General features: G+C 36.1%; 1 protein-coding gene across 3 annotated transcripts; it reads left to right on the top strand.

Moving 5' to 3' along the window:
* The first annotated feature begins 129 nt into the window (after positions 1-129).
* On the top strand, positions 130-17,356 carry LOC126162783 (serine/threonine-protein phosphatase 2A catalytic subunit alpha isoform). Of its 3 annotated transcripts, none has more exons than XM_049919498.1 (7): positions 130-275; positions 481-591; positions 996-1,205; positions 4,305-4,568; positions 5,486-5,658; positions 6,105-6,212; positions 14,966-17,356. In XM_049919498.1, the coding sequence occupies exons 2-7, from the start codon at positions 490-492 to the stop codon at positions 15,036-15,038; spliced, it is 930 nt and encodes a 309-aa protein (XP_049775455.1). In that variant the 5' UTR covers positions 130-275; positions 481-489; the 3' UTR covers positions 15,039-17,356. The 3 variants fall into 3 exon arrangements, with proteins under 3 accessions (XP_049775455.1, XP_049775457.1, XP_049775456.1); XM_049919500.1 differs by having other exon boundaries at positions 227-378; XM_049919499.1 differs by having other exon boundaries at positions 269-407.
* Positions 17,357-25,022: the final 7,666 nt, after the last annotated feature.

Genomic DNA, 25,022 nt, shown 5'->3' with positions numbered 1-25,022 from the left:
CAATTTCATTTTATTAATGTGTCCATGAATATTGTAGAAATATGAGTAATGACAATGTGAATCAAAATTAAGTATTAACATACCTCGAGTAAATGCAGTACCGCTTATCGGCTAGTTATTTGTAACTGTAGGCTAATATATGGAATCACTTTGTTACATAATCTTTGGGTTCAATTTTGCTGGAACGGACGAAGAAATAAACGCTCGTAAAAAGACTACCAGAAAGAAAGATCGCTTACTAACAGTAAATAGCGGATGTTGATCGCTTCCGCGAAGTAAGCCAGCATATGCATGCTATTTAGTTACGTTATTTATTCGATATTATAGCAATTTCCGCGAAAATCGAATGTCAGCATTCAAACAGTGACGTCACCCAAGGTTCTAATCATCGGCCATTTTGAGTGCTGGTAGTATTGTTAACCTGTGTTTGTAGTTTGTTTTCAGTGTTTATAAGTAGTAACATTGATTACGTTTCTGTAGGCCTGCACAATGGAAGATAAGGCATCGTTGAAAGAATTGGACCAATGGATAGAACAATTAAATGAATGCAAACAACTGACAGAAAGTCAAGTAAAAACTCTCTGCGAAAAGGTAAGTGAATTTAAGCATAAATGCCGTTGCGTAAAGAAATCAATAGATGCATTCAAACATCAATGTTATTTCGTAGCTGTATTGAGTTAAAGGCCTGAGCGAAACATGAAGCCCGAAAAACGTTAGTTCGTGCAACATTCACATTTAGACCTACGTTTAGTGTGGTACTAGTAACTGATTAGTTTGGTGTGATACTGCTTACATGACATCTTTAAGAAACTGTGTTAACGGTTCTTGCATTTAAATCTTGTTGCTAACGTGTTCGGATCTTAGTTTAGTGTTAGAAATTCGTGGTCAAGACTTCAGTGTCTGCGCTATAATTTTTAGTACTTGCGTAGAGTTAACTGTTTTGAGCCCGTAACGCAGAAAATGTATTTTGGTGTGATCTTCAACTGTAATTTCAGGCGAAAGAAATATTGACAACAGAGTCCAATGTTCAAGAAGTGAAATGCCCAGTGACTGTTTGTGGCGATGTCCATGGACAGTTCCACGACTTGATGGAACTGTTTCGAATAGGTGGCCGCTCTCCAGACACAAATTATCTTTTCATGGGAGATTATGTTGATCGTGGCTATTACTCCGTGGAGACAGTGACACTTTTAGTTGCTTTGAAGGTACGTGTTAATATTTTTTTTTAAATTTCTGTGCACAATTTATTAATGTTATGTTGAAAATAAAATAGTAATATCACCCTAACACACATAGCAATTGTTACAAGAATATACACAAGGGCATAATTAATAAGAGCCTGTAATAAACAAAAAAATAATTCAGATACTTAGTGTATCAAAGTAATCCAACACATTACAATGAAAGTGATATTTATGTGAACCATAGTCTTAAGCTGTAAAATTAGTGCCACATTTTCAGCAAAAATGTCTGTTTTATGATTGCCATCAGTGGATTGTACATCTAATTTTTCATACACATTTTAGTTGTCTGTGAAGTTTAGTTACACATTGCAAACAGTGTTCTTTTGTTTAATATAGTGCAAATGTGCTTCCATTAGGCTAACCATTGATGGTACGAGAGTGTATTGTACGCCTACCTTGGTACACATTGTAGACTTGTCTATTATATGATTTAGGCTTTTTGTAAATTATCTTGCAGTTTTTATAAAGAAAAGTGCATCAAATATGGTGCAGACATTAGGCTACACTTCAGTGCAGTGACTTTCATTGGCTTTACTAACTCATGATAACTTTATCATCTTACAATCAAACCTAGACTTCGGGCTTCATACTGATCAGTCCATGACCACTTAATGATTGAAAGGAGGACTGTAGTCATAGATCTGTTTTTGAATGTTGTTTTCCCACTTGTAGGCCCAGTAATCAGTAGCCACAATTTATCTTAATTACTTTGGTCTATTTCTGTCTAAATTTTCGGTTCCCATTTTATGCATTTCATGCCAGAATCAAAATGTTAAGTTTTTATTTATTTATTTATTTATTTATGAAAGTAACTGAACATTGAAAAGTAGGTGTTAACTGCAACACAACTTAATTTCAGTTACCCTTTTGGAAATACATGTTCTACATGTTTCCTGAATGTAAATATTCCAATTTTGGTTAACGATGTACAATTATCTTAATGTATACACTGTAGTGTGGTTTTTTTTCCCCTCCCCTGGAAGGATTGAAGAATACTGTATAACATGTCTCATGTGGCTAGTGGTACTGCTTACTTATTCATCATTGAACCATTCAGTACGACAGTATTGGGTATGTTATACACAGTACATAAATAATAAATACATATGTAAAACAACGAAGCAGAATAGAATTAGGCAAAGATAAGACAGAAATTCAGCCATGGCCTGATCAATGGAACCATCCCAGTATTCGTGTTAGCAACTAGAGAAATCCATGGCAAATGCAAGTCAGGATGGCCAGGCTGTGCACAAACACTGCTTCCCCAGAATCCCTGTCCAGTACTTTCACTGGCTTAGCCACCTTGGTACATGAATAGGAAAGAGAACCACATATACCTTGTCTGTAAAGATATTACTAACTTCAAAAGTAGTCTAAAAAGTGATATCACTAGAACACAATACTTTCTTATATTACACTTCTGATAAAGTAAACACACAACACATTACATAAAACTACTGAAAAGTATAGCACACACCTGCTGATGCTATACCCTTCGCAACTAACCTTGCACTAAATCATCTTCTCTGAGGAAATGTATTGCACTGCACCTGGAACAGCGAAAATGGAAAACCAACAGTAGAAACGTTCTCTTTTGCAAAGATTAAAAATTGTTCAGCAGTAAGTGGGGGCTAGTAATTCTAAATGTTAACATATTCGCTTATGTTGAAGCTTTTCTTAATAAGAAATGATTTTAACTTTGCTCAAAAAGGTTTCCTTCTTGCACATCTTCATGAATGCTGACTGTGCCTTATAAAGAGTGACACCAAAGTGGGTAACATGTCTTTGAGTACCAGTTGTTCTTACTTGTTCTGCAAAGTAGCTGTTGGACTATCAACCTGTGTGGTCACAATGATGTCACAGTATCACCCTTTTTACTATCAGAATATTAGGTCTTCTGTGGGAATGTAATGGTGGTGGACAGTGTTATTAATACCTTCAAACATATAAAAAACGCAAGATATCTCTCTCTCTCTCTCTCTCTCTCTCTCTCTCTCTCTCTCTCTCTCTCTCCTTCCCCCCTCCTGTTAATCTCCTCCCCATCTCTGTTGGTTCCATCTGACCCCTCTCTGTTCATCTCCTCTTCCCTTCTCTCTGACCTGGAGCCTTGTTTATTACAATTGCAAACAATACCTAGATTGTGAATTGAAGTTGCTTAAAATTAATGGTTAAATCGGTTGCGATCATTAGTACACGGGGGGATGAGAGAGGCCTCTCCAGCTGCTGGATCTGCTACGATACTAGCTTCAGTGACAGTATCCTGCTTAGTTTTAATCTGCGAATGGCTAGGATTACAAAGTTACAGACAATACAGATTCCATAGTAGTATTCATAAGCCACTAAGCCATAACTTCTCTATTTTCTGTTAAAACTGACTGTGACGCAGAAAATGAAACCACACATTTTCACAGCACAGCATTTTATCTCTCTGTCATTTTTAAATTTGTACATTGTTTTTCAAAAAAATATATCATCTGTATCTGTCTCAATATTTATTATAGTATTGTGTAAAAATTTAAGTGAATCAGTCAAGAAATGTGTTACATTTTTTGGGAAAAATGTTAAACATTGTCTTTATATAGTAGTATAGATAAAGCTGTGAAGAAATGGTAGTTTACAGTGCACAGTAGATTAAGTGGCTGGAGGTACTGCAGTCACATACTAAAGGGATTACTTGGGTTGAGGGTAATAAATGTTAATTTTACAAGTGTGTAATGAATAACAAAACCGTTGAAATCACAGGAACTACAGATCTTTGTAGAAAAGGAGCAAGTTAAATTTATAGTATATTTTTTGCATTGTTATTGTAGTTTAATAATTTGCCAGCTTTACGAGCAAGTGTCTTTATTAATGATTGTTCACAGAAACATATGAGATTTAAATTATTGAATTGATTTTTTATCCAAAAGTGTGTGTAAAAGGATCTTGAAACAGATGTCTCATTCCTTTAAGGATACTTAAATATAACGGTATTACATATTAAGAGCTGCATAGTGGTTAGAACATTAAACAATCATCCCATAGAATCGAATGATGCATATGACTGTATCTCCCTTGCAGGTTCGTTATCGAGAAAGAATAACTATTCTTCGCGGCAATCATGAATCACGGCAAATTACGCAAGTTTATGGCTTTTATGATGAGTGTTTGCGCAAGTATGGTAATGCTAATGTGTGGAAATTCTTCACGGATTTGTTTGATTACCTGCCTTTGACAGCCCTTGTTGATGGGCAGATTTTTTGTCTGCATGGTGGCCTTTCACCATCAATTGATACGCTTGATCATATACGGGCACTTGATCGCCTTCAGGAAGTTCCACATGAGGTAAGTGATATTAACTTGGATATAGAAATTACCTAATTAGTATCTAATGAGTGAAGGAAAAATGTGGTGCAGAAAATGGCTATAACTCAAAAGTATCATTGCTTATCCGTCATTTGAGATAACCTGAACTGTTGTTTGTAGGAGTATATAACCTTTTGAATAGAAGTTTGTAATATGAAATTGAATCTCAGTATTGTGGTGTATTGGTTCTAAATTACATCTCTCAGTTGCATTATTTGGGTGGTGGTGGCTGTTGTGGCAGTGTTTGTTGTTGTAGTAGTAGTAGTAGTAGTAGTAGAGAACATTGCTGAATATAAAAGCCACTGAAAAGAATATTTTGTCATGAGATGTGATCGTCGACTTTGTTTTCGGTTGAAACTATCATAAAATGTTAACCAATAACCCTCTACACTGACCATCATCAGAATCAAAAAAGGAAAGGAACAAATGGTTATGGCATCTTTCATTTTATGTTTCTGGTGGTGGCCAGTGTAGGCTGATACCATGTATCATTTTGAAGGGTTGTTTAATTGTATAATATGGAAATAAATGTTACAAAAGCTACTTAATATCGGACATTAAGGTGATTGTATGAAAGTTGACAATGATGTAAAACAGCATAGGCAGATTGTATGCTCCCACTTCTAGTATCAGGTTAAATGAAAATTGAACACTGTGGCCTTCTTACTGTGAAGAGTATAATATCCTCTTCTTTATTCTTCCATCCTTCTTTCTTCCCCCCCCCCCCCCCCCTTTTATGCAACATGTATAGTAGACCATCCTTGTTTCAACTACAATGTACTTGTTGTTGCGTATATGAAATTTTCTCTTCACTTTGCAACATCAAAAATTTAGGATTCATTTCTTGTTACATGTATGAAAGTTTGGTGATACGTCATTCCTTTATGATTTAACAGGGTCCAATGTGCGACTTGCTTTGGTCTGATCCGGATGACAGAGGTGGTTGGGGCATATCACCTCGTGGAGCCGGTTACACCTTCGGACAGGATATTTCGGAGACATTCAATCACTCAAATGGCCTGACACTGGTGTCTCGTGCACATCAACTTGTAATGGAAGGCTATAACTGGTAGGAAAATTTGTGTTGGTGGAGATTGTAATACCAGTTGTGTGTTGCAAAAACTTGACTGTGTAGAATTAATTGAATACAGCAATTCCATAATTTATAAAAATCTTAAAATTGTATGCAAAATGGACTATACCAGATGAACTGTGGTTGATAAAGTTTTAAATTGCATGATGGTCAGAGGGGACTGTTGATACAGGATACTTTGCAATATTGTAGCAGTTGTCTGCATTGTGGGCTGATGAAAATGCCAGAGCTGTCAGACTCACTGTGATCAAAATAGAGAGATGAAGAAATGCGCATCTACCGTATTTTATAGGTTGGAGGGTGTGATAAGAGATGATGATTACTGCATAGGACTTTTCAAATTTGAGTATGGTATTTGATGATTATAAATTAAGTTTAATGAAATAAAAACATACTTTCTGAATCAAAGTTGTGTGTTTCAGGTGTCACGATCGCAATGTTGTTACAATCTTCTCTGCTCCAAATTACTGTTATCGTTGCGGGAATCAAGCTGCTATAATGGAACTGGATGATGCTCTCAAGTACTCGTTGTAAGTATATCACTGCTACACAGTGAATTTATTTTATTCTGAAAAAATCGTATATTGTTTAATAATCACAAAATTAGTGACTATGCTTTATACCGTTGTTGGCTTAAATGAAATTGTCTGAAGAGACTGGTGTGTTGAAGTAGGATTCACTCAGGCCCACTAAAAGTCCCCACATAATGAGTGATACGTCTCTCAAACAAAATGGTATTAGAATTAGAAAAGTAATAGATTAAAGAGCAGGGTGGAAGATTTACATAGAAGCTAGTCAGTCTTGCATTTTAGAGTATAAAAGTTCTGGCATTTACAAGACTCTTCACTTTCTTTTGCCAAACTGGGTGTCCTGCACATGTTTCCAATATACATTTTTGAATATTTGTGGAATGCATTGTACACAACATACTGTGGTAATTATGTTAATGAAACAATGTTGTGTGCTGCCTGCCTGATGCTTGTGATGATACAATCGTGAGGAGTCTGGACTTTGAGAAGAATAGGTTTCGAACTCCAGGTAGCCAGCTTGATTCTTATTTTACTTGAACAGGTCACACTATTTTCATTTATTACTTCTACATGAAATTGACTGTTTCTCAGTGATTTGATGCTTTCATAAATGTGACCTTTAGTATATACATGATAGTTCTCAAAGGTAACTTTAATTACAGTAAATAATACTACCATTGGCTCTCACATGCACCTTCTTATATGTTCTGAAAAGAGGTCACTCCTACAGAACATAAAATATATTTCCTTTAGATATATTGTAAGTTTTGAGGAACCGTAATTCTTGAAAAAGCTCAGTTCCCTGTCACAAACAGTGTGTCTTTTTATTTTGTACTGAATAAAATATCATGGTACACCTATAGAGAGAAAAGCTTCTGTCCATGGATCAGCATGGATTTCAAAAATGTCATACATGTGAAACTTTGCTTGCGGTTTCCTCATAAGATGGCAACCATCGCAGCAGGCAGATTCTGTATTTCTAGAGTTACGGAAAGCATTTGACATAGTTCCAAAGTGCAGGCTGTTGATGAATGTCCGAAGCATATGGAATAGGTTTTCAGATTGTGAGCGATTTAGGACTTTGAACACAACACACTGTCCTAAATGGCAAGTGGTCATCACAGGCAAAGAAAATATCAGAATTTTTACAGGGATGTGTGATAGGACTGTTCCAGTTTGTATACCTGAAGGATCTGTCAGATAGGATGAGAAGCTTTCTCCTACTGTTTACTAAGGACACTGTAGTAGTGGCAAACTGTCATTGTCAAGTGACTGTTGGAGGATACAGGACGGCTTGAACAGAATTTCTGTTTGTTATGATGAGTAGCTGCTTGATCTAATGTGGAAATATGTAAGATAATGCAGGTAAGTATAAAAAAAGGAAAAAAAAAATACTCGTGTATACTGGAGCACAGAGTTGATGATGGGCTGTTTGACAACAGACATTGTGAAATATATAGTTGTAATGTTGGAAAACGTCAGAAAATGAAACAAGCACATAAGATGTGGAAAGGTGATTTATTTGGAGAACTTTCGGAAAGTGTAGCTCATCTACAAAAGAGCAGTACACTTGTATGACCCATTCTTGAGTGTCTGGTATCCCCACCTGGTCAAATTAAAGGAAGACATTTGCAATTCAGAAATTCTCAGAGAGTTCGGAGCACTTCCAAACTGCCAATGGGAATTCTTTTTTGTGAAACAGTATTGAGAAAGTCTTGGGAACTGGCATTTGCAACAGACTGCAGCATGGTTGTGCTGCAACCATTGCAATTCTTGTTCGACAAAGTGAAGATAAGTTTCTGCCCTTACTGTATTTACTCAAATCTAAGTCGTACTCGAATCTAAGCCCCACCTGAAAAGTGAGACTCGAAATCAAGGGGAAAAAAAAAATTCTCGAATCTAAGCCGCACCTGAAATTTGAGACTCGAAATTAAAGGGGAGAGAAAAGTTTTAGGCCGCACCTCCAAATCGGAACCAAGTTGGTCCATTGTAATATGAGACATAATTTAGGTCGAATGAATGACGATACAGCTACAGTAGTTTGGTTCAAGTCGTAAGATTAGCAGTTAAGCTTTACCAGGTAGCCATTGCTATGCGTCAGGCGCTCCGTCCGTATTTATACAGGTACCCTTCCTTTTTCATGTGCTTCGTCTGGTTTGAATTGATTGCTTATTTTTCTTTGATCTGATAAGTGCCGTTCTCTTTGTTATAGGTGTTTACGTCACTCTTAGCTAAAAATGCATTACTGTACTGTCGTGCATTGTTTGTTGCAGTCTGATAATGAGTGTTTACTGCCTGTCGGCGCTCACGGCATGGCTTGCTTTTGTGCGCGCTACCGCCACTTACAATTTTAAAAAAAAGAGAGGAATCGTCTCATTAGCGAAACAATGGCAAGAGACTGCTATTTGTTGTTACTTACACTGCTGCTTTCTTTGCTAATGATCAACAAGAACGAAATAAGACTGCATGTGATAGCTGTTCTGAATGAGATTGTAGCGAAAAATTTTCTCTGTTTCAAAATCTTTGCAGACACCTCTTTACTACATTACATTCTGCACAGAAATTGGAGTCATCTTAGATTTTAAAATCTAGTCAATTGCTGTGCTTCATTTCTGACTCTCTCACTATTAGGCATAAGAATAATACGAATATAAACATGACATGACATGTATATTCTTCCGTGTTTGCTGTTGTCTCACTCTAGTTTTGTAATTTATTATGCAGACGGGAGTTAAATGAGATAGCAGCAAACACGAAAGAATACATGACAAAATCTTTATATTCATATTATTCGTATGGTGAAGAGAATACTGCATGTGATAAACAATTCATAAAAGTTCCTATTAGCAACCATCTCTTCTCACAGGTAGGAAAAAATTCAGAACGTGTAGTTGGCAATATTGACAACATCCCAACAGTCTTGCCAGTCGGATTTTCATAGTACATTGAAATGCTGCTACATTCGAAGATAAACAATACGGAAACTCGGGGCAGAGGAAAAAAGCTCGTCTTCCACCATTCTTTCTTTTTTTTTGTGTAGAGCTACATATATTGGACAGCAGTTGTGGCAGCACCTACCAACATTTTTCAGAACTTCCGCTTACTTTGCACTCGATTCTAAGCCGCAGGCAGTTTTTTGTATTACAAAAGCCGGAAAAAAAAGTGCGGCTTAGATTCGAGTAAATACGGTATATTTGTCAATATTTGCTTCGTTTCATCTCCTACACCTGAGGTGTAAATTGAATGATATTTGAGCCTTCCAATTGCCTCTAGTAATGTGTGCAAATGATTCAGTCTGGCTACCTTTTACAAAGATTTCTGCATGTAAATTTTGCACCTTGGTATACAGTGAGTACACTGGTTAAAAACTGGTTCAGTATGTTGTCATATTATACTTCTTGTGATTACAGGAAAACTAACAAAACATTAGAATTTTTTTTCTGAGTTGGTGAGTGATTTATTTGTTTTAAGAAGAAACTATCGGCTTCTCTCCCTCTCTCCCTCTCTCTCTTTCTCTCTCTCTCTCTAACCTTTTTCAAAATGGTAATTAATATTTTGATTTAATTCTTTTACAAAAAGTTCATAATTGAAAATTCAAAATATTTCCATAACTGCTTCATACTGGTGTAAATCACATGGCAGAAAATAAATGTGGGATGATGATGGGTTCATTATTAAAAGAAAATTATTCCGGACTTATTTTTCACTAATGGCCCTAGTTTGACCAAACTGATCTTTAAGGGAGTACGTCAGTAGAGGACCGTATATGTAGGGCATGATGTCTGTACAATAATTCAGAGACTGGAGCCATTGTTGAGATGATGTAGTCTGCATTGTTACCTTCTAAGGCTTTGTGTGCCTACAGCATTATTGTGCACTGTTGTTTTAGTGCAAATCAATTGTTACTTCTCTGTTGACCAGTCTGTATCTATTATATTTAATAGTTCATTTTCAAGTAAATCTATACATTGAAGGACAGTTTATAAGTGGTTTTTGTATAAATATGGAACCAAGTAAAAAGTGCAGTGCTGTAAGAGTGCAGTGTTGTAATCCATTGAAGAAGTCAAATCATTTTATTAGAGACAGAAAAAAACTGAGAAATGTCACAACATGGATGCCCAGATTATTTCCTCAAATACTAAGTGCTGCCAAGATTTGTGATAAATGTAGGAAAGACGTAACCAAATTGAAAAATACACCAGAGCCCATCAGTGATGAAAGTGTTGAAGAAGAATCTTCTGGATCAGAGATAATCATCCGAGACCCTGACTTCACTCCAACTTCAGTAGCTGTTAAAACATTTAACACAATACTTCAAGAACTAGATGAGTCCCCAATTGACAACAGAAAACTAACATCTAGGCATTACGCTAAATCAAAAGTGAAGAAAAACCTCATCAATAACACGTAAACTTTTTGTTGCTCCTGAAAATTCTTCGTCAGATACTGATACTGATGAATCCGTTCTTGAAAATCTTAGAAGAAACTTTAAAAATTCTATAACAGAGCAAAAAACTAATGATTCTTACAAGTTTACCTGAAAAGTGGAGTGTCAGGAAAATGATGAGGGAGTTTGATGCTCCTAATTACATTGTTCGGCAGTCCAAAAAAATTTTGAAAGAGAGGGTTCATGGAAGGTCCAAAACAAAAATCAGGGAAGTGTTGAAACTGTCAAAACTGTACATTCATTTTATGAAAATGAAGAAGTTAGCAGGGCAATGCCAGGTATTAAAGATTGTGTGACAATTACAGAAACAAGTGTAAATAAAACATATCAAAAAGATTTACTTTGTGTAACCTTAAAGAAGCTTACAAACATTTTAAAGACAAGTTTCCTAACATAAAAATAGGTTTCCATAAATTTGCTGAGTTGAGACCAAAACATTATGTATTAGCTGGCCGGAGTGGCACACTCACTGTCTGGATGTGCACAACTCGCCCAAAACATAAAATTAATGATAGAAAATGCCAAACTAAATACAGTAACAAACAGCAGCTTAAACAATTATAAGCAGTGCATGGGAAACTGAATACTGCCCAGGAGAAACTGTCATACGTAAATTTTAAGACTCTTTTTATGAAAACTTAATTGAACAAGTTCAGTTCCGACAGTGGATGTCAGTTGACCGATGTAATCTGGAAATTGTTCAGAAAACTTCTGAAGAATTCATAGATTTATTTTGTAGTAAGGTGTCTACTTTGATTCGGCATGACTTATTGCCAAGCAACAACGGACATTCCTTAACTCCACAAGAGAAAACCTTATGGAATCTGAATTTGTTGTCATATGTGATTTTTCAGAAAATTATAGTATAGTTCTACAGGATGAAGCTCAGAGTTTTCACTGGACAAGACAACAGATTACCATTCATCCTTTTATATTACAAACAGGAAGACAAAATTGAGCATATAAGCTTTGTCATTGTTTCTGATTGCCTGGAGCACAATACAACTGCAGTTTACACCTTTCAAAAGAAGCTAATTTCATATCTAACAAATAAATTTCAAAAGATTCCAAAAAATATATACTATTATTCTGACGGTTCTGCTGCTCAGTATAAAAATAAGAAAAACTTCCTGAACCTTTGCCTTCATGAGGAAGGCTTCAACATAAAAGCTGAGTGGCACTTTTCAGCCACAGCACATGGGAGAGGGCCTTGTGATGGAGTAGGGGGTTCAGTAAAGAGACTGGCAGCTCGTGCAAGTTTGCAAAGGCCATACCAAAATCAGATCCAAACCGCACGAGATCTATTTGAGTGGGCAGTAGATAATGGCAAATGTTGATTTTGCATATTCCACTCAAGAAGACTACGCTGCTTCAGAAATATTCTTAAAAAGCCGACTTGAAGAGGCATTGACAATAAAAGGAACACAGCAATTTCACACTTTCATTCCCAACACGACATCAAAATTAATAGTCAAATACGTCTCAGGTGATACGCAGAGTTGGGAGAGAGAAGTAACTACATCACCAGACTGTATCAGGCTATGTCACCACTGTATATGGCAGAAACTGGTGGCTTGGGTACATTTTAGAAAAAAATGAAGAATTTGATGACGTGAAAATAACTTTTCTTCACCCATGTGGACCAGCTAAGTCATTCTCTTATCCTGCACATGCAGATGTCCTGTGGGTGTCAGTTGTTGATGTTCTCACAAAAGTGAATCCATTTACTCCGACAGGGAGAACATACATTCTTAATGAAAGTGATGTAAACCAAACCCAGTCAGCTTTATTAAAATGTAATATGTGAAGTTCCAAGGCAATTTATTGGGAAACTGCTTTCAACTCAAAACTTAATTTTGTCTCAGGTTAGTGTTAATGTATATTTTATAGAAAGTTGTTTCAAAATTATTGTTAGTACCTATTGTGTTAAATTTAGCTATGTACAGATACCGGTTACTCAAAAACAAGCATTACGTATTTAATTTGTTTAATAGTTCCATTTCAAACATCATGGACCAGAACTATTATTTAAATACTTGTACTTATTCATACTTCATTTCAGTTTGTAGTTAAATGCTCAATTTCTTGTTTTTGTTATATCGGTTAATATACTGTTAGTGAAGTTGTATGAAATTAAAATAAGCAATCAACTTAATTATAAAATATGCTGATTAGTTTTGGTTTACTAAGGTGATGTTTTGATATTTCTAATACTTTTTTTTTACTTAACTTTCAGTATATTTTAAAGAAATTCCTGTTTGTTGAAGGTCAGTTTGATCAAACTAGGGCCATTTTTTTTAACAATGAACCCATAATCATCCCAGATTTATATTTTGCCATGTGATTTACAATAGTATGAAGTAGTTATTGAAATATTTTGAAAATTTTCAATTATGTACTTTTTGTAAAAAAAAAAAAAAAAAAAAAATTAAAATTAAATCAAAATATTAATTAGTATTTTGAAAAAGGTTATTAAATAGAAGGTATGTTTTGTTGTATATCCCTGGAAAGAGCATGCAAAATGACACCTTTCCCAGTTCTCTAGCTCAATTAGGGCAGCTCCTAGGACAATTTTAAAAAAAGTCCGTTCACACATATTTGGCTGGTTTTTGAAAAGTTTACATAGCCATATTTCAGGTATGGTTTGAGAAAAAAAATTGAAACTTGGTATTTTTCTTAGTCTCAGTGCCCACTATAAGTATACCAACTTTCAGCAAAATCTAAGAGGGTGAGGTAAAATAGGTGTGTTGATTTGACATGGAATGACTCTGGTGAAATGGTAGTCTGCAGGAGAAGATACTGTGCTCTTTACAGTGCAGAGTGATAATTCATTTTATTTCAACACTACAGTTTTGCAAATTGCTGCAGTTATGAAATTAAGAATGAGCAGAGGTCATGGCTACATACTGGAGGTTAGCTTTTCTTAAATAAAATCTGTTCATAAAGAATAACTCACAAAAAAGAAATTTAATGATGAAACTTCCTGCAAGATTGACTGTACTAGGCTAGGACTGGAAACCAGACTCATTTCTTACATAATACTCAGAAAACATACTGATATTTTAAATACCTTCATGCAAATCATTACAAGCTATAATCAGTAAATGTGTTGCTTGTTCAGTGTGTAATGCTGATCCCACCTGAAATAAATCTTGATTGTAGAGATCTGTGTGGTATAACCCTGGGAGGCGTAACGTAAAAACATGATTAGCATAAGTCCAAATAACAGTTGCAACTTAGTTGAAGCTGAGATAGGAACTGCGCAGAAAATAAATTTGGTGGTAATTGTCAATTTTTTCTTCCATAGCTGGATTTGCTCTTTTTAGAAAGGAAAGTGACTTTTAGAGTAGGCAGCTTTACTCCAAATTTGAATCCTTATTAGGTTTTTATTTTTATTCATTTGTCATGTGGCAGGCACAATGAAATCACACTTCATATTGTTCAGTTTAATGAACTCATTGTTAAACAAAACTTGCAGCTCCAAGTTTCAGCTTTTCTTAAATAAAATCTGTTCATAAAGAATAACTCACAAAAAAGAAATTTAATGATGAAACTTCCTGCAAGATTGACTGTACTAGGCTAGGACTGGAAACCAGACTCATTTCTTACATAATACTCAGAAAACATACTGATATTTTAAATACCTTCATGCAAATCATTACAAGCTATAATCAGTAAATGTGTTGCTTGTTCAGTGTGTAATGCTGATCCCACCTGAAATAAATCTTGATTGTAGAGATCTGTGTGGTATAACCCTGGGAGGCGTAACGTAAAAACATGATTAGCATAAGTCCAAATAACAGTTGCAACTTAGTTGAAGCTGAGATAGGAACTGCGCAGAAAATAAATTTGGTGGTAATTGTCAATTTTTTCTTCCATAGCTGGATTTGCTCTTTTTAGAAAGGAAAGTGACTTTTAGAGTAGGCAGCTTTACTCCAAATTTGAATCCTTATTAGGTTTTTATTTTTATTCATTTGTCATGTGGCAGGCACAATGAAATCACACTTCATATTGTTCAGTTTAATGAACTCATTGTTAAACAAAACTTGCAGCTCCAAGTTTCCATAAAGGCTTTATTCAAATTGTTTGCTTTTTTTCTTTCTTTGTTAAAAAAACTGCATCATCTTGTGTCTCTTATAAAGATGGATGCTGCAGGAGAACAAATTTTTTTATTGCACAGTGCATTAGATACCTCGGCTATTTAAGAAATTTTTTTCATATAGTGTATAAATAGTATGTGTAAATACCTGATTTAAAAACAGTTTGCAAAATGAATAGTACCGTGTAACACTTGCTTTTCTTGCAGCCTGCAGTTTGACCCAGCTCCGAGACGTGGAGAGCCTCATGTCACACGGCGGACACCAGATTACTTCCTCTAGGTTGCTGCTATTGCTGCTGTTGCACTTCACCTCATCCAGTCACATACATTACATACATACATACCATATTATATATACATATATAAATAAATACTGTGCGTGTCCCTGGTGGTACAGTAAAATCTCGTTACTGCATGGTGTTCCTGATTATTTTTCTCCTGTTCCTTCTGTGTGAATATTTCGTATTGGAAGTGTGTGGACTAGGAATTCCTGTTAGGTCTCCACCTTTCCTTTCCACTGCATTTTTCCACAGTCGACTCTTCTGGTGAAGTAGGAGTGACGGACTTGTTAAGAGATGCTGTAACGAGATCATACTGTGCTGTTGCAATTACAGAGGCTCTATTATGTTGATGTGCCTCTTTTGAACCATGCTGGAAGGAGGGGGCCATCTGCATAGCATTGTAGGATTGTACCTATTCGTCTCCAGTAGCAAAATATGACTGGTAAATAATACGTGAGTTTGCTGCTGTGTTCATTCTGAGCAACCTGGAGAGTCGCCCATGGCTGAGGGATGTCTTGCGGAATGCTGATTTCCCTGCCTGTCTGATGTGTTTTAGGAGTAGTCCTTCTAAGTGGACACACATTCTTTTGTTTTCTACAAACTTTCCATGTATTGATTGTATTGTAAACTGAACGCTGTGTTGCGTATTGTATTATTAGTTATTATGACTCGTAAGAGTTATCTATCTTTTTAAAATTGCATAATGATGCATAATAAATCTATTGTATTTGCACAGTGTCTTGATCACATCAACTCCCCTTGCCCTAGGCCTTTCTTCTTGAGAATACAGCCTGTTTAAATAATTTTGACAGTATTTTAAATAATTCTCATCCAGACTGTTCACATTACAGTTTTTATTGTTATATACAAGAGGCTGTAAGTATTACCTGCCTTGAAGGAATTTAATGATTTTTTTCTGTCCTTGACTCAGTTTTCCTACTTTATTGTTTACTTTTGTAAAAATAATTAATTATCCTCATGTAAGAACTCATATTTTTATAATTTTGTTTTAATTTATCATTTTATTAATTGGCAAGGCAGAGTCTTCTCTGCTGAGAATGTTATAAATGTTTATAAAATATGCTGAAAACTGTAAACTTATGTTTCCTTTACTCAAAGCAATATCTTTTCTACTTCTTCACTTCGTCTGTCAAATTTTCATTCATGTGGTATATTTTATTCTGCAGCACTAGTTTTGCACTTTGTCACAGTCAGTATCCAGTGTGGTAAATGCTGACATGCTATTCCAAAATGTTTTCTGACTTTGAGAATTCCTATGTTTCCATTTCTTTGTATTATTTTATTGAAATACTATGTGAATTTTGATTAAGAATACTATTTTTTGCTTTGGCAGTTCTAACCTGTTAGTCATCGTGTACCAAAACCCAGAATGAACATGTTGATGAGAATGGGAATGTATGTTTTGAAGCATGTTTCGTATTTGTTCCTAATAGACTCACCCTGTAAGTTCCTTGAACTGCCATGTTACTGTAATGTGACCTTTTAGGAGAGTAATTCTGGTTCATAGATAATTTGTAAGTAGGTAAAGAGATTATAGGAAATAAATTGTGAAATTCTTATTAGAAGGGCACAGTTGATGTATTCTGCTCACTGAATGCTTGCTTTGCTGTTGAAAATTCACACGTTGTCTTAATCTATCCATCGATGTGGCAATACCATTTCATATATGGAAAATTGATGTGATCTGTTGGGAGTTACTGATCTTCACTCCCTCTGCAATTTTTGTTATTTGTTGTTTTCCATTTCTCATTTAACATTGTTATGAAGCATACCGTATGATTACCTGTTGCACAGCTTCTCAAACCGTTTAAATTATCACTATGGTTGTTGCTTGCACTTCCTTTGATTTTTATTTCCTTCATATCTCTTCTTTTTCTGCATCTGCTGTGCTTATTAGTGTTCGCAAGTGAGCCATACAGTGGAGTAACAAATATGGGCTGATGTGTGATAATAGCCATTCTGACCTTATATGTATTTGAGCATCATGCACGAGTGGTGTAACTTGCATGGATTTGTTAAAATGTGACTGCACACTAACAGGTGATGTGATAATTTGTGCAAACATTAGTTTGCAAAACACAAGCTGATATTCACATGCTTCACAATATTTTTGATGTGGTATAACCATGACACCAGTATCATAATTAAACCTCAGTGCAAATAACATAATTTTAGTAACATATCAGAAAATGACTGATCAGTATGACACGTAACTTGTATAGAAAACTATTGTACAAGGAGAGGCAGCAGTCTTTTCGTAACATGAAACATATTTGAAATACAATGTTACAAAATATTTCTCTTTTGTGGACTTTCATTGGCATCTCTGGTGAAAAAATGCACACCGAAAAACTGATTTTTGGTACACACTTGCTTTAGGCTTCTGTAATTTTGAAACTTTCTTTAGTTGTTACGAAATTAGATGACCACTGTTGGAAGTTATTTCTGTGCCATCTGTTTTCAGAATCTATTTTGTAAACAGCAGTTTCTACTGTTTTTCTCTTATACCATTTGGTCATACTTGCGTATATATGATTACTGCCATTTTGCTGGATAAACAAAAATGAGAAAGCCGTGACACCAAGCTGCATTTTAAAATGCCCATTTTAACAATGAAAACCAGTATTTAATATTCAAAGTAAAAAATTTGAAGAACAGACAAAATAGTTCCTTGGGATTAGAATGTGTAATAAGCAGAACACATTATACCATCCACTCCTGTTTTGCCAAATACAAAGGTTATGAAGGTAGCAAAGCTCTATTTTATGTAAAGAAAAGGCAAATTTTTTTGTGTTTGGGGAGGGAAGGGGGTTAGTTTGTTCACAAGACAGTTAGTTCCTGGATTATAGAGGATTATTGAAATAAATTTGTGGCTGTTATTTTTATTGAGGTATTTCCATATTTGATTAGTGTGTTAAGATTTGATTTTGATATTGGTACTAATTTCTCTAGAAGGAAAACAGTCCAAAAAAAGAGGTGCCTATAAATTATGGGCTAAATGTCTGCCTACCAAGCAGCACTGTAGGTATGTACACACAGCCACAAAATAATCAGATTTTATAGAGTGCAGCAATCATCCTTTTTTAGATTTTATTATGCAAATCCGGAGAATAGAAAATAGTGCATTGAGAATGGCTAGCTACTAGCTGAAACCTGCATTTGCCTAATAAATAAATAAAAAAAAAACAGAAAAAAAAACTGATTGCTACAGTCTATAATTTGTCACATAACAGTCGCTGAGTGCACCTACTTGCCGAATGAAAGGGTAACCTGATGTTCATCAGATTTTGTTCATCTGAGGAAAGGATGGTAGGGTTAGAGGATGTTAGGAATCTTGTTAAAATTTTAGAAAGCATTCGATCAGTGGAGTGCAAACAGCAATCAGTATATAATGATAAAATCCAGTAAATCTTGATTGTAATGGGTGGTTACTTTGGTTGGTAACAGGATTCGGTCTGTAATTCAGTAATAGTTACAGCATCAGCTATTTGAAATCCGTTGGTAAATAAAAGTTACCTTCATAATATTTCATGCATTACCATCAGCAATAGGCACCCATGTTGCTCCTCCATGATTTCTAATGTCTTTTCCTGACCTTCCATTAGGTTATCGTGACAGTGTGTTCTTTAGGAATTCAGCTAAGAAATTCCTTGGTCCATCTACCATCCAATCCCCATAGCAGTGTCTCCCTTCCGTCTGCATTTGATTTTCATCAGTTGTAATAAATTTTCTTCAACTCAAGTCTGTCTGCTGACACATTTGATTTTTGTTTCACCCCCCCTTGTCTCTCGTACTACTTTACAAATATGCGTCTTCCTTGCGTGCTAAGCATCCCTCAACTTTTGAAGGGTTTTCACATTGAAACTTCATAACATGTAGCTGTCCAAAGTCAAATCTGGGGAAGTGCAATCTTCGTGACTTTCATTTCCAAACACAGTGGAAGAGTCATCTTGAAAACTCTATTAGGCCATTATTCTTCTATTCTCATTTTGTAGTCCATCTAGTTGTCTTCAGCTGTCCTAAACATGAAGCACTTGAATACTTCTGTGACTTTATTGTTAATTTTTATAGATTTTGTCTTGCTTGTTTGTACAAAATTTCAGGTCTAGCTTCAAACTTCATGTATTAAGTTCTTCCATACGTTGTTGAAATTTGTGTCTAGAGACAAACAATATTATATAGTAAGCAAAATAGAGGGGGTTCTAATATGCTCAGTAAACACTCATTCCTTCTCGTCTTTTATAGTTTTGGCATCTATTCATGTAGGGCAGGCTGTTCCAGTGCTGCCCTACAGGGTTAGGGCACCCCTTATCTTGCTCGTGCAGGCACAGATAGTCTAGGCTACCTGCCACACAGCCCTAGTGCATGCATTCTTTGCATGTGCCAATTGCTTGGTCACCCCTGCCCATTTGCACTTGCCCATGGAGTATGATCGCATATTCTGCAAAGCAGCTGCAAGACTGCCTGCAAATTAGTCGCATGCACGCAACTGCCTGTTGGTGCCTGCCTGGCTGCCCCTAGATGGGCACATGAGCTGGAACAGCCTGCTTGGAGTAGCCAGCACTACTTGTGATTATACGGAAGTTTCTAGCCTAGCTTGTCTTTTAATTGTGTGTTTTCCTCTATTGTACTAACCAATTGAATCTGCAGCATTGACATATATATTCATCAGTATTTTTTATGTAAGTTGAGTCCAACTTTATTTCTCAGGGCTGTTTGTATGGAATTAGTCCAAACTTAAGTCAAAAGGTTCCTGGGAAAGTGTTAATACTAGGCAAAGGTAAATTCATTTGGATACTTTGTTCATTGTTTATAAAGGGTTCATATTGCTACATCCACACTATTATTCTGATCTTCAATTAAAATACAATGTTCTCTCCCATGTGATAATTTTTTTAATGTGTTTCATGAAGGAAAGAAGACTGCTTGTTTTAAATTAAATTTTTACCATTTTTTTCCACCCCTAAGTAGAACAATTACAGTTTAGTTTCACAAGGAGTCCTCTGGGGTCATTCTGTAAACAGTTTTTTTCAAGTTCTATAAACAGTATTTCAGGTACCCTTTGTATTTGGATAGAAAAATTGTGCACTAATAGTAATGCTTTATTGAATAAGTGTGATACATTAAAATTGTGTGCCGGTGTGATACTCAAACCTAGATCGTGCCTCTCAGAAGCTATGTGCCACCAGTTACTCCATCTTAAACCTTTTGGATCGGGTCAAAACTTCAACCTGCCATGCCCTCTTCCTCGTTTCTTCCAACTGTGCAGAGGATCTTCCACTGTGCGTCTCTCCCACACAAATATGTTCAAAATAAAGGATGCACTGTAGACAAAGAAGTGGATGACTACTTCAAATTTGTAGTAGTTTTGTGAGCTGTGCTTGGATGACACTGGTATTACATTACCTGTGGAAGGCATGATTGATACATTATTTCCCAAGACGGCAGACAGTTTTACCTAGTCTCATACATTGTGTGTATTACCTTGCCTCATACATTACTTGTGTATCACTTTTCCTGTATTTGAAATGGGTTTGTAACATCTGGTAGGTAATAATGCGGTATATTGAATATGATATGGGACTTAATGGTGATGGAGTAGAAAGTAATTGTAGGTGTACAGAACAAGGTTTGCAACTGGGTAGTGACAAGGAATGAAGCATGTAATAGTGTAATGGGAAGAGGAATGTATATAGCTTGTGCAGGTGTTAAGTGTAACGGGAAGCTATCGCAGGGAGAGTAGTGCCTCATACAGCTCTCATTCCAGTGGCCAGCTTAAAGCAAAGCACAGGTAGTGTTAGAAGGTAACACAATGTGTAAAAAAGAGTTGCATTGTTGAGGCCTATTTAGGAGCGGTTACAGTGCAAAGAGAAATGGCTTGTGTTCAAAACTGGTAGAGTAGTGATGAGAAATGAAGGAAGCAGCAAGACTGGTGTATTCACGTAGTGAACCAGATGCTGAACTTACTCGAATGAAGGACTAGGTGAGGTAATGTTAAAATGCGAAAGAAAATAGTATCAGAAATCAATTGTTACAAGATTACAAACACACTAGGTTAATCTCCTATGTAGAAATGAATTAAAATAATTAAGAAATTAATGCCGGCCGAAGTAGCCGTGCGGTTAAAGGCGCTGCAGTCTGGAACTGCAAGACCGCTACAGTCGCAGGTTCGAATCCTGCCTCGGGCATGGATGTTTGTGATGTCCTTAGGTTAGTTAGGTTTAACTAGTTCTAAGTTCTAGGGGACTAATGACCTCAGCAGTTGAGTCCCATAGTGCTCAGAGCCAATTAAGAAATTAAACAGCCTCATCATGGAACGAAAAGGTGAAAATACCAATACATGTGCGGCAGATAAGGGGGCTTAAGTTTGTGGATACTAGTGGAGTTACAACTAGGTAACCCCTACAGATGATTGAACAATGGAAAATCCAGGATAATGGAAAATCCAGGATGGAATTTAACAATATGGCCTTAACGGCTGAAAGCTGTAATTGAGAGTGTCTTTTTGTTCTGCCTATCTGTGAACTCAGTGTCTCCGCTATATCATGAGAAGCAACTTTCCTTCTCATAAAATCATTCAAATGATTGGCATAAGGAGGACTCAGTCTCCTTCCCACTGCACTATACTTTGTAGATCAATTTCTAAACACTAGAATGGCAGAGTTTGTGACATTTCTAATACAGTGGAAAAGGATTGTTTTGAGCTTGCATAAAATATTTTCATATTTATTTTGGTGTATATTAGTTCCACTTTCTTTTGAGAGTATATATATTATACTCACATGGGTTCTACATATGGCTTTGTAGTACTTTTTACTCCTGTCATTGTAATCAGGCTCACTTCACACAGGTGATTTGTGTTGCATGCGCACAGTATCCACCTTCTGATTTGTGTCACTTTACACAGTTGTCATTGGTTTTGCTCCCATTGCAGAAACTGATTTGGCACTTCTGCCTTATAATCGATGTTGATTCTGTATCCTCTTCTTTTCTCTGTTTTCCTGCTCTGTCGTTGAGATCATTTGCCAGCTGAAGTATGGACTAGTTGCTTTTCTTGTTCATTATTATTTTTTAGATGAACCATGTATTCAGTGCCACCATGTCAAAGATGTTGGTGCCACCATGTCAAAGATGTTGATGAAGACTACTAAGAATGGCATTTCAATTAATCTTTCTTTGGCATACAGTCATGACGCAGGATGCTGGTGGAGTGTATTTGGTTTCTTTATCTCATCAGGGATTTTGTGATAGATCTTGTTCATTGTGCCATCAGATGAAGTTTTCTGTACTTTGAGGTGCTTCTTGTTGAAGTTTCAGACCCGTGAAGAAGTTTATGGTCACATTTCTTCTTTTATTTTGAATTGGGTGCATGAGATGCAGAATGACATATTCTCCTAGTGATTGCTTCTCTCTATTGGTGTCCTCTTTATTCCAAGTTATTGGAAAGCATGACATATATACTTTACTGCTGCATTGCAGCAATTCAGAATTTTGAGACTGCATTTGTCAGGTCTGTGAATCAGCATTTTATTTTACTTGGTAATAGTTGCTTTGTGTATGGTTATATTTTCTCCAGGATGGTAAGAATAAATACTGTTTTCCATGAACTTCCCCAAATTTCAGATAATAGAGCAAATTTTTCGGCTGGCAGGCATTTAACACAGGTCGATTTTTCAATGAAATGAAGAAATCCGAGAACTGAAATAGGTCGTTTGACTTAACATCCTAGAATTCTCAGGTATATCAAGAATTCTAAAAGTATACTGGGAAAACATCAGGCTGTATGTCCTTGATGAAAGTAGGTCCCTAAGAATGTAACCAAAGATCATCTGCAGGCATACCTTCTGTAGAAATGACACCTCTGTGTATATGACGGCTATCAGTTTTTCCATTTCCTCAAGTGACATGGTCCAATCATTGTTTTTTAGTGCTTTTCAAGCATTTAATTTTGTGGTTTCATCATTGCTTTGTCAAAAATTAGATAAAAGGCATTGATGACAAAGTTGTCTACTCTTTGGAGCATAAGTAGTCAATCCTCTTTTAAAATGTCCATAGCTGATGTCCATCCAGAAGATGGATAAATTGACAATATCCCACGCGGTTCCATAGCCAGTGACCATCTTTGTAGTGTCATTCAACTATTTCTGCTCTGATGGATGATGTAAGGATTGGCGTAGATCAGCATCTGAATCCTCCACTAATACCTTGTCATTCACAATGCCTTCGTCTTTACTTGTTGCCAGTATAAAATCATTTTCATCAGTAAAGTCAAATTTTGATTCAGTGTCGGAATTCTCGAAGAGACAACATTTCTTCATCAGAAAGTCTTAAACCCATATACATGTTCAATAATGTCTTTCGTGGACAAAGAATGATGATATAAAGTGTGGCACGTTGGAATGAGCAGGTGCCAAGATGCAAAAATAATTGCTGTTTCTTGCCACTTGATGATTAGAATATTTACATACTCTCAGAAGAGGAATTATGATGGTGTCAAATTGATCCCGTCTACCATTCTAGATAAGTCAAATCAAACGCCAAAGAAAAAATAAGTATTTTGTAAATCTGAACCCATCTTAGTAAGGAGGAGAAAAAAAGAGGGAGAGGTCATATGATTTATGAACGAGACCGCCGGGGCCACACTGTCACGCCAGCTCCTTTCACATTAACAAAAAAATTAAAATTCTGAATTAGCGTACTTGTAATGGTTGATTTATGACATTATATTGTTTGTCACAATTTCGTACGCATGAACTTTATCTGTTGCGTCGCCCGAAGAGCGCGCTTTGGAGGACAGCTCAGCTGTCGATTGTTTACTGTAGCTAAGTATTCCTCAAGAAGCTATTGGATGGAAATCTTCGGTGCTTTACGAAATAATCATCTCCTGGCCTTAATGTGAGTACCTTTCGCACTATTACTGACTTCCATGATGTTTTTGTTCAGTTACCTCAGGCGCTTTTGTTAATTTGAATTTCTCTCAATACAGTAGTTTGCTAAAACTTCTATGACTTCTGCAATACTGTTGGATTATTCATTTTCTGTTACAATTGTTTAATTGCGTTAACTGTTCACTAACAGTTGATAGGTAGATAGCATATGTAATACACCTCGATTAAATCCCTTTTCAGACCTTTAACACTCTTCAATTTATCTCATTCGCTGAGGTCTGTAATTTCTTACGTGAAGATAGCGATTTCTTTCAATATTTCCTTGCGTCTTTATTTCACATCATTCTTCAATTAGTTCTGGTCATTAACCAACATAAACTTATAGTAAAATACTCGTTTAATACAATACCATAGGCTCTCTCATTAAGTTTCAGTATTTACATTGTTACATATTTCATTGTTTCTTGCTTTTCAATTTAGTACAAACAGGTATTTCTCAATAGTTAAAGAGATTTCATTGATGCCTTTGGTTAATTGCCTAGCTTTGGTATCGAGGGATTCCTGCACCTCTTTGACCTCTGATACCTCTCCGGCCAAAGTATTTACTTTATCAGATAATTCTTGTAAATTTTTCTTCACTTCCGATACCTCAGATTCAACCTTTTATATCTCGCTGTTACATGTTCTAATATGCGTTGATCCCTGTCGTCAAGAGCACGATTCAGTTTTTGTATCAACACTTGTTTGAGTTTGACTAACTGCTCGTCCACTGTGGCGATTAGGCTAGTCTCAACTTTTTCGAAAAACTCATTCTGGCGTTGGATATCCTCCTCGCGCGCTCTTTTCCTCTGCTGTACCATTAATTCTAATTTCCAGAATAGCTGTGGAAGCATATCGCTTGGATTTGCGAAGTCGACCTGCGCGCGAACACTTTCGTCTGCTTTCTCGCAGTTGATTTCTCTCACAGTCTCAACATTCTCTTGTCAACCCAGCAATTGTATACTCGGTTGAGAAATGTCAATCTGCGATACTACACTATCATGTGGGATCGTAGCTTGTTCATTTTCATTAGCT

The sequence above is a fragment of the Schistocerca cancellata genome, chromosome 2 (genome assembly GCF_023864275.1).
Source record: "Schistocerca cancellata isolate TAMUIC-IGC-003103 chromosome 2, iqSchCanc2.1, whole genome shotgun sequence".
Classification (NCBI taxonomy): domain Eukaryota; kingdom Metazoa; phylum Arthropoda; class Insecta; order Orthoptera; family Acrididae; genus Schistocerca; species Schistocerca cancellata.
The sequence above is the reverse complement of the archived record's forward strand: the minus strand, read 5'-3'. Positions and strand labels throughout refer to the sequence as shown.

Excerpts from the sequence above, each read along its gene's own strand:
- LOC126162783 (XM_049919498.1), top strand. The coding sequence starts at position 490 with ATGGAAGATAAGGCATCGTTGAAAGAATTGGACCAATGGATAGAACAA. Across the intron at positions 1,206-4,304 it reads CACTTTTAGTTGCTTTGAAG|GTTCGTTATCGAGAAAGAAT; the intron begins GTACGTGTTAAT and ends TCTCCCTTGCAG. Across the intron at positions 6,213-14,965 it reads GATGCTCTCAAGTACTCGTT|CCTGCAGTTTGACCCAGCTC; the intron begins GTAAGTATATCA and ends CTTTTCTTGCAG.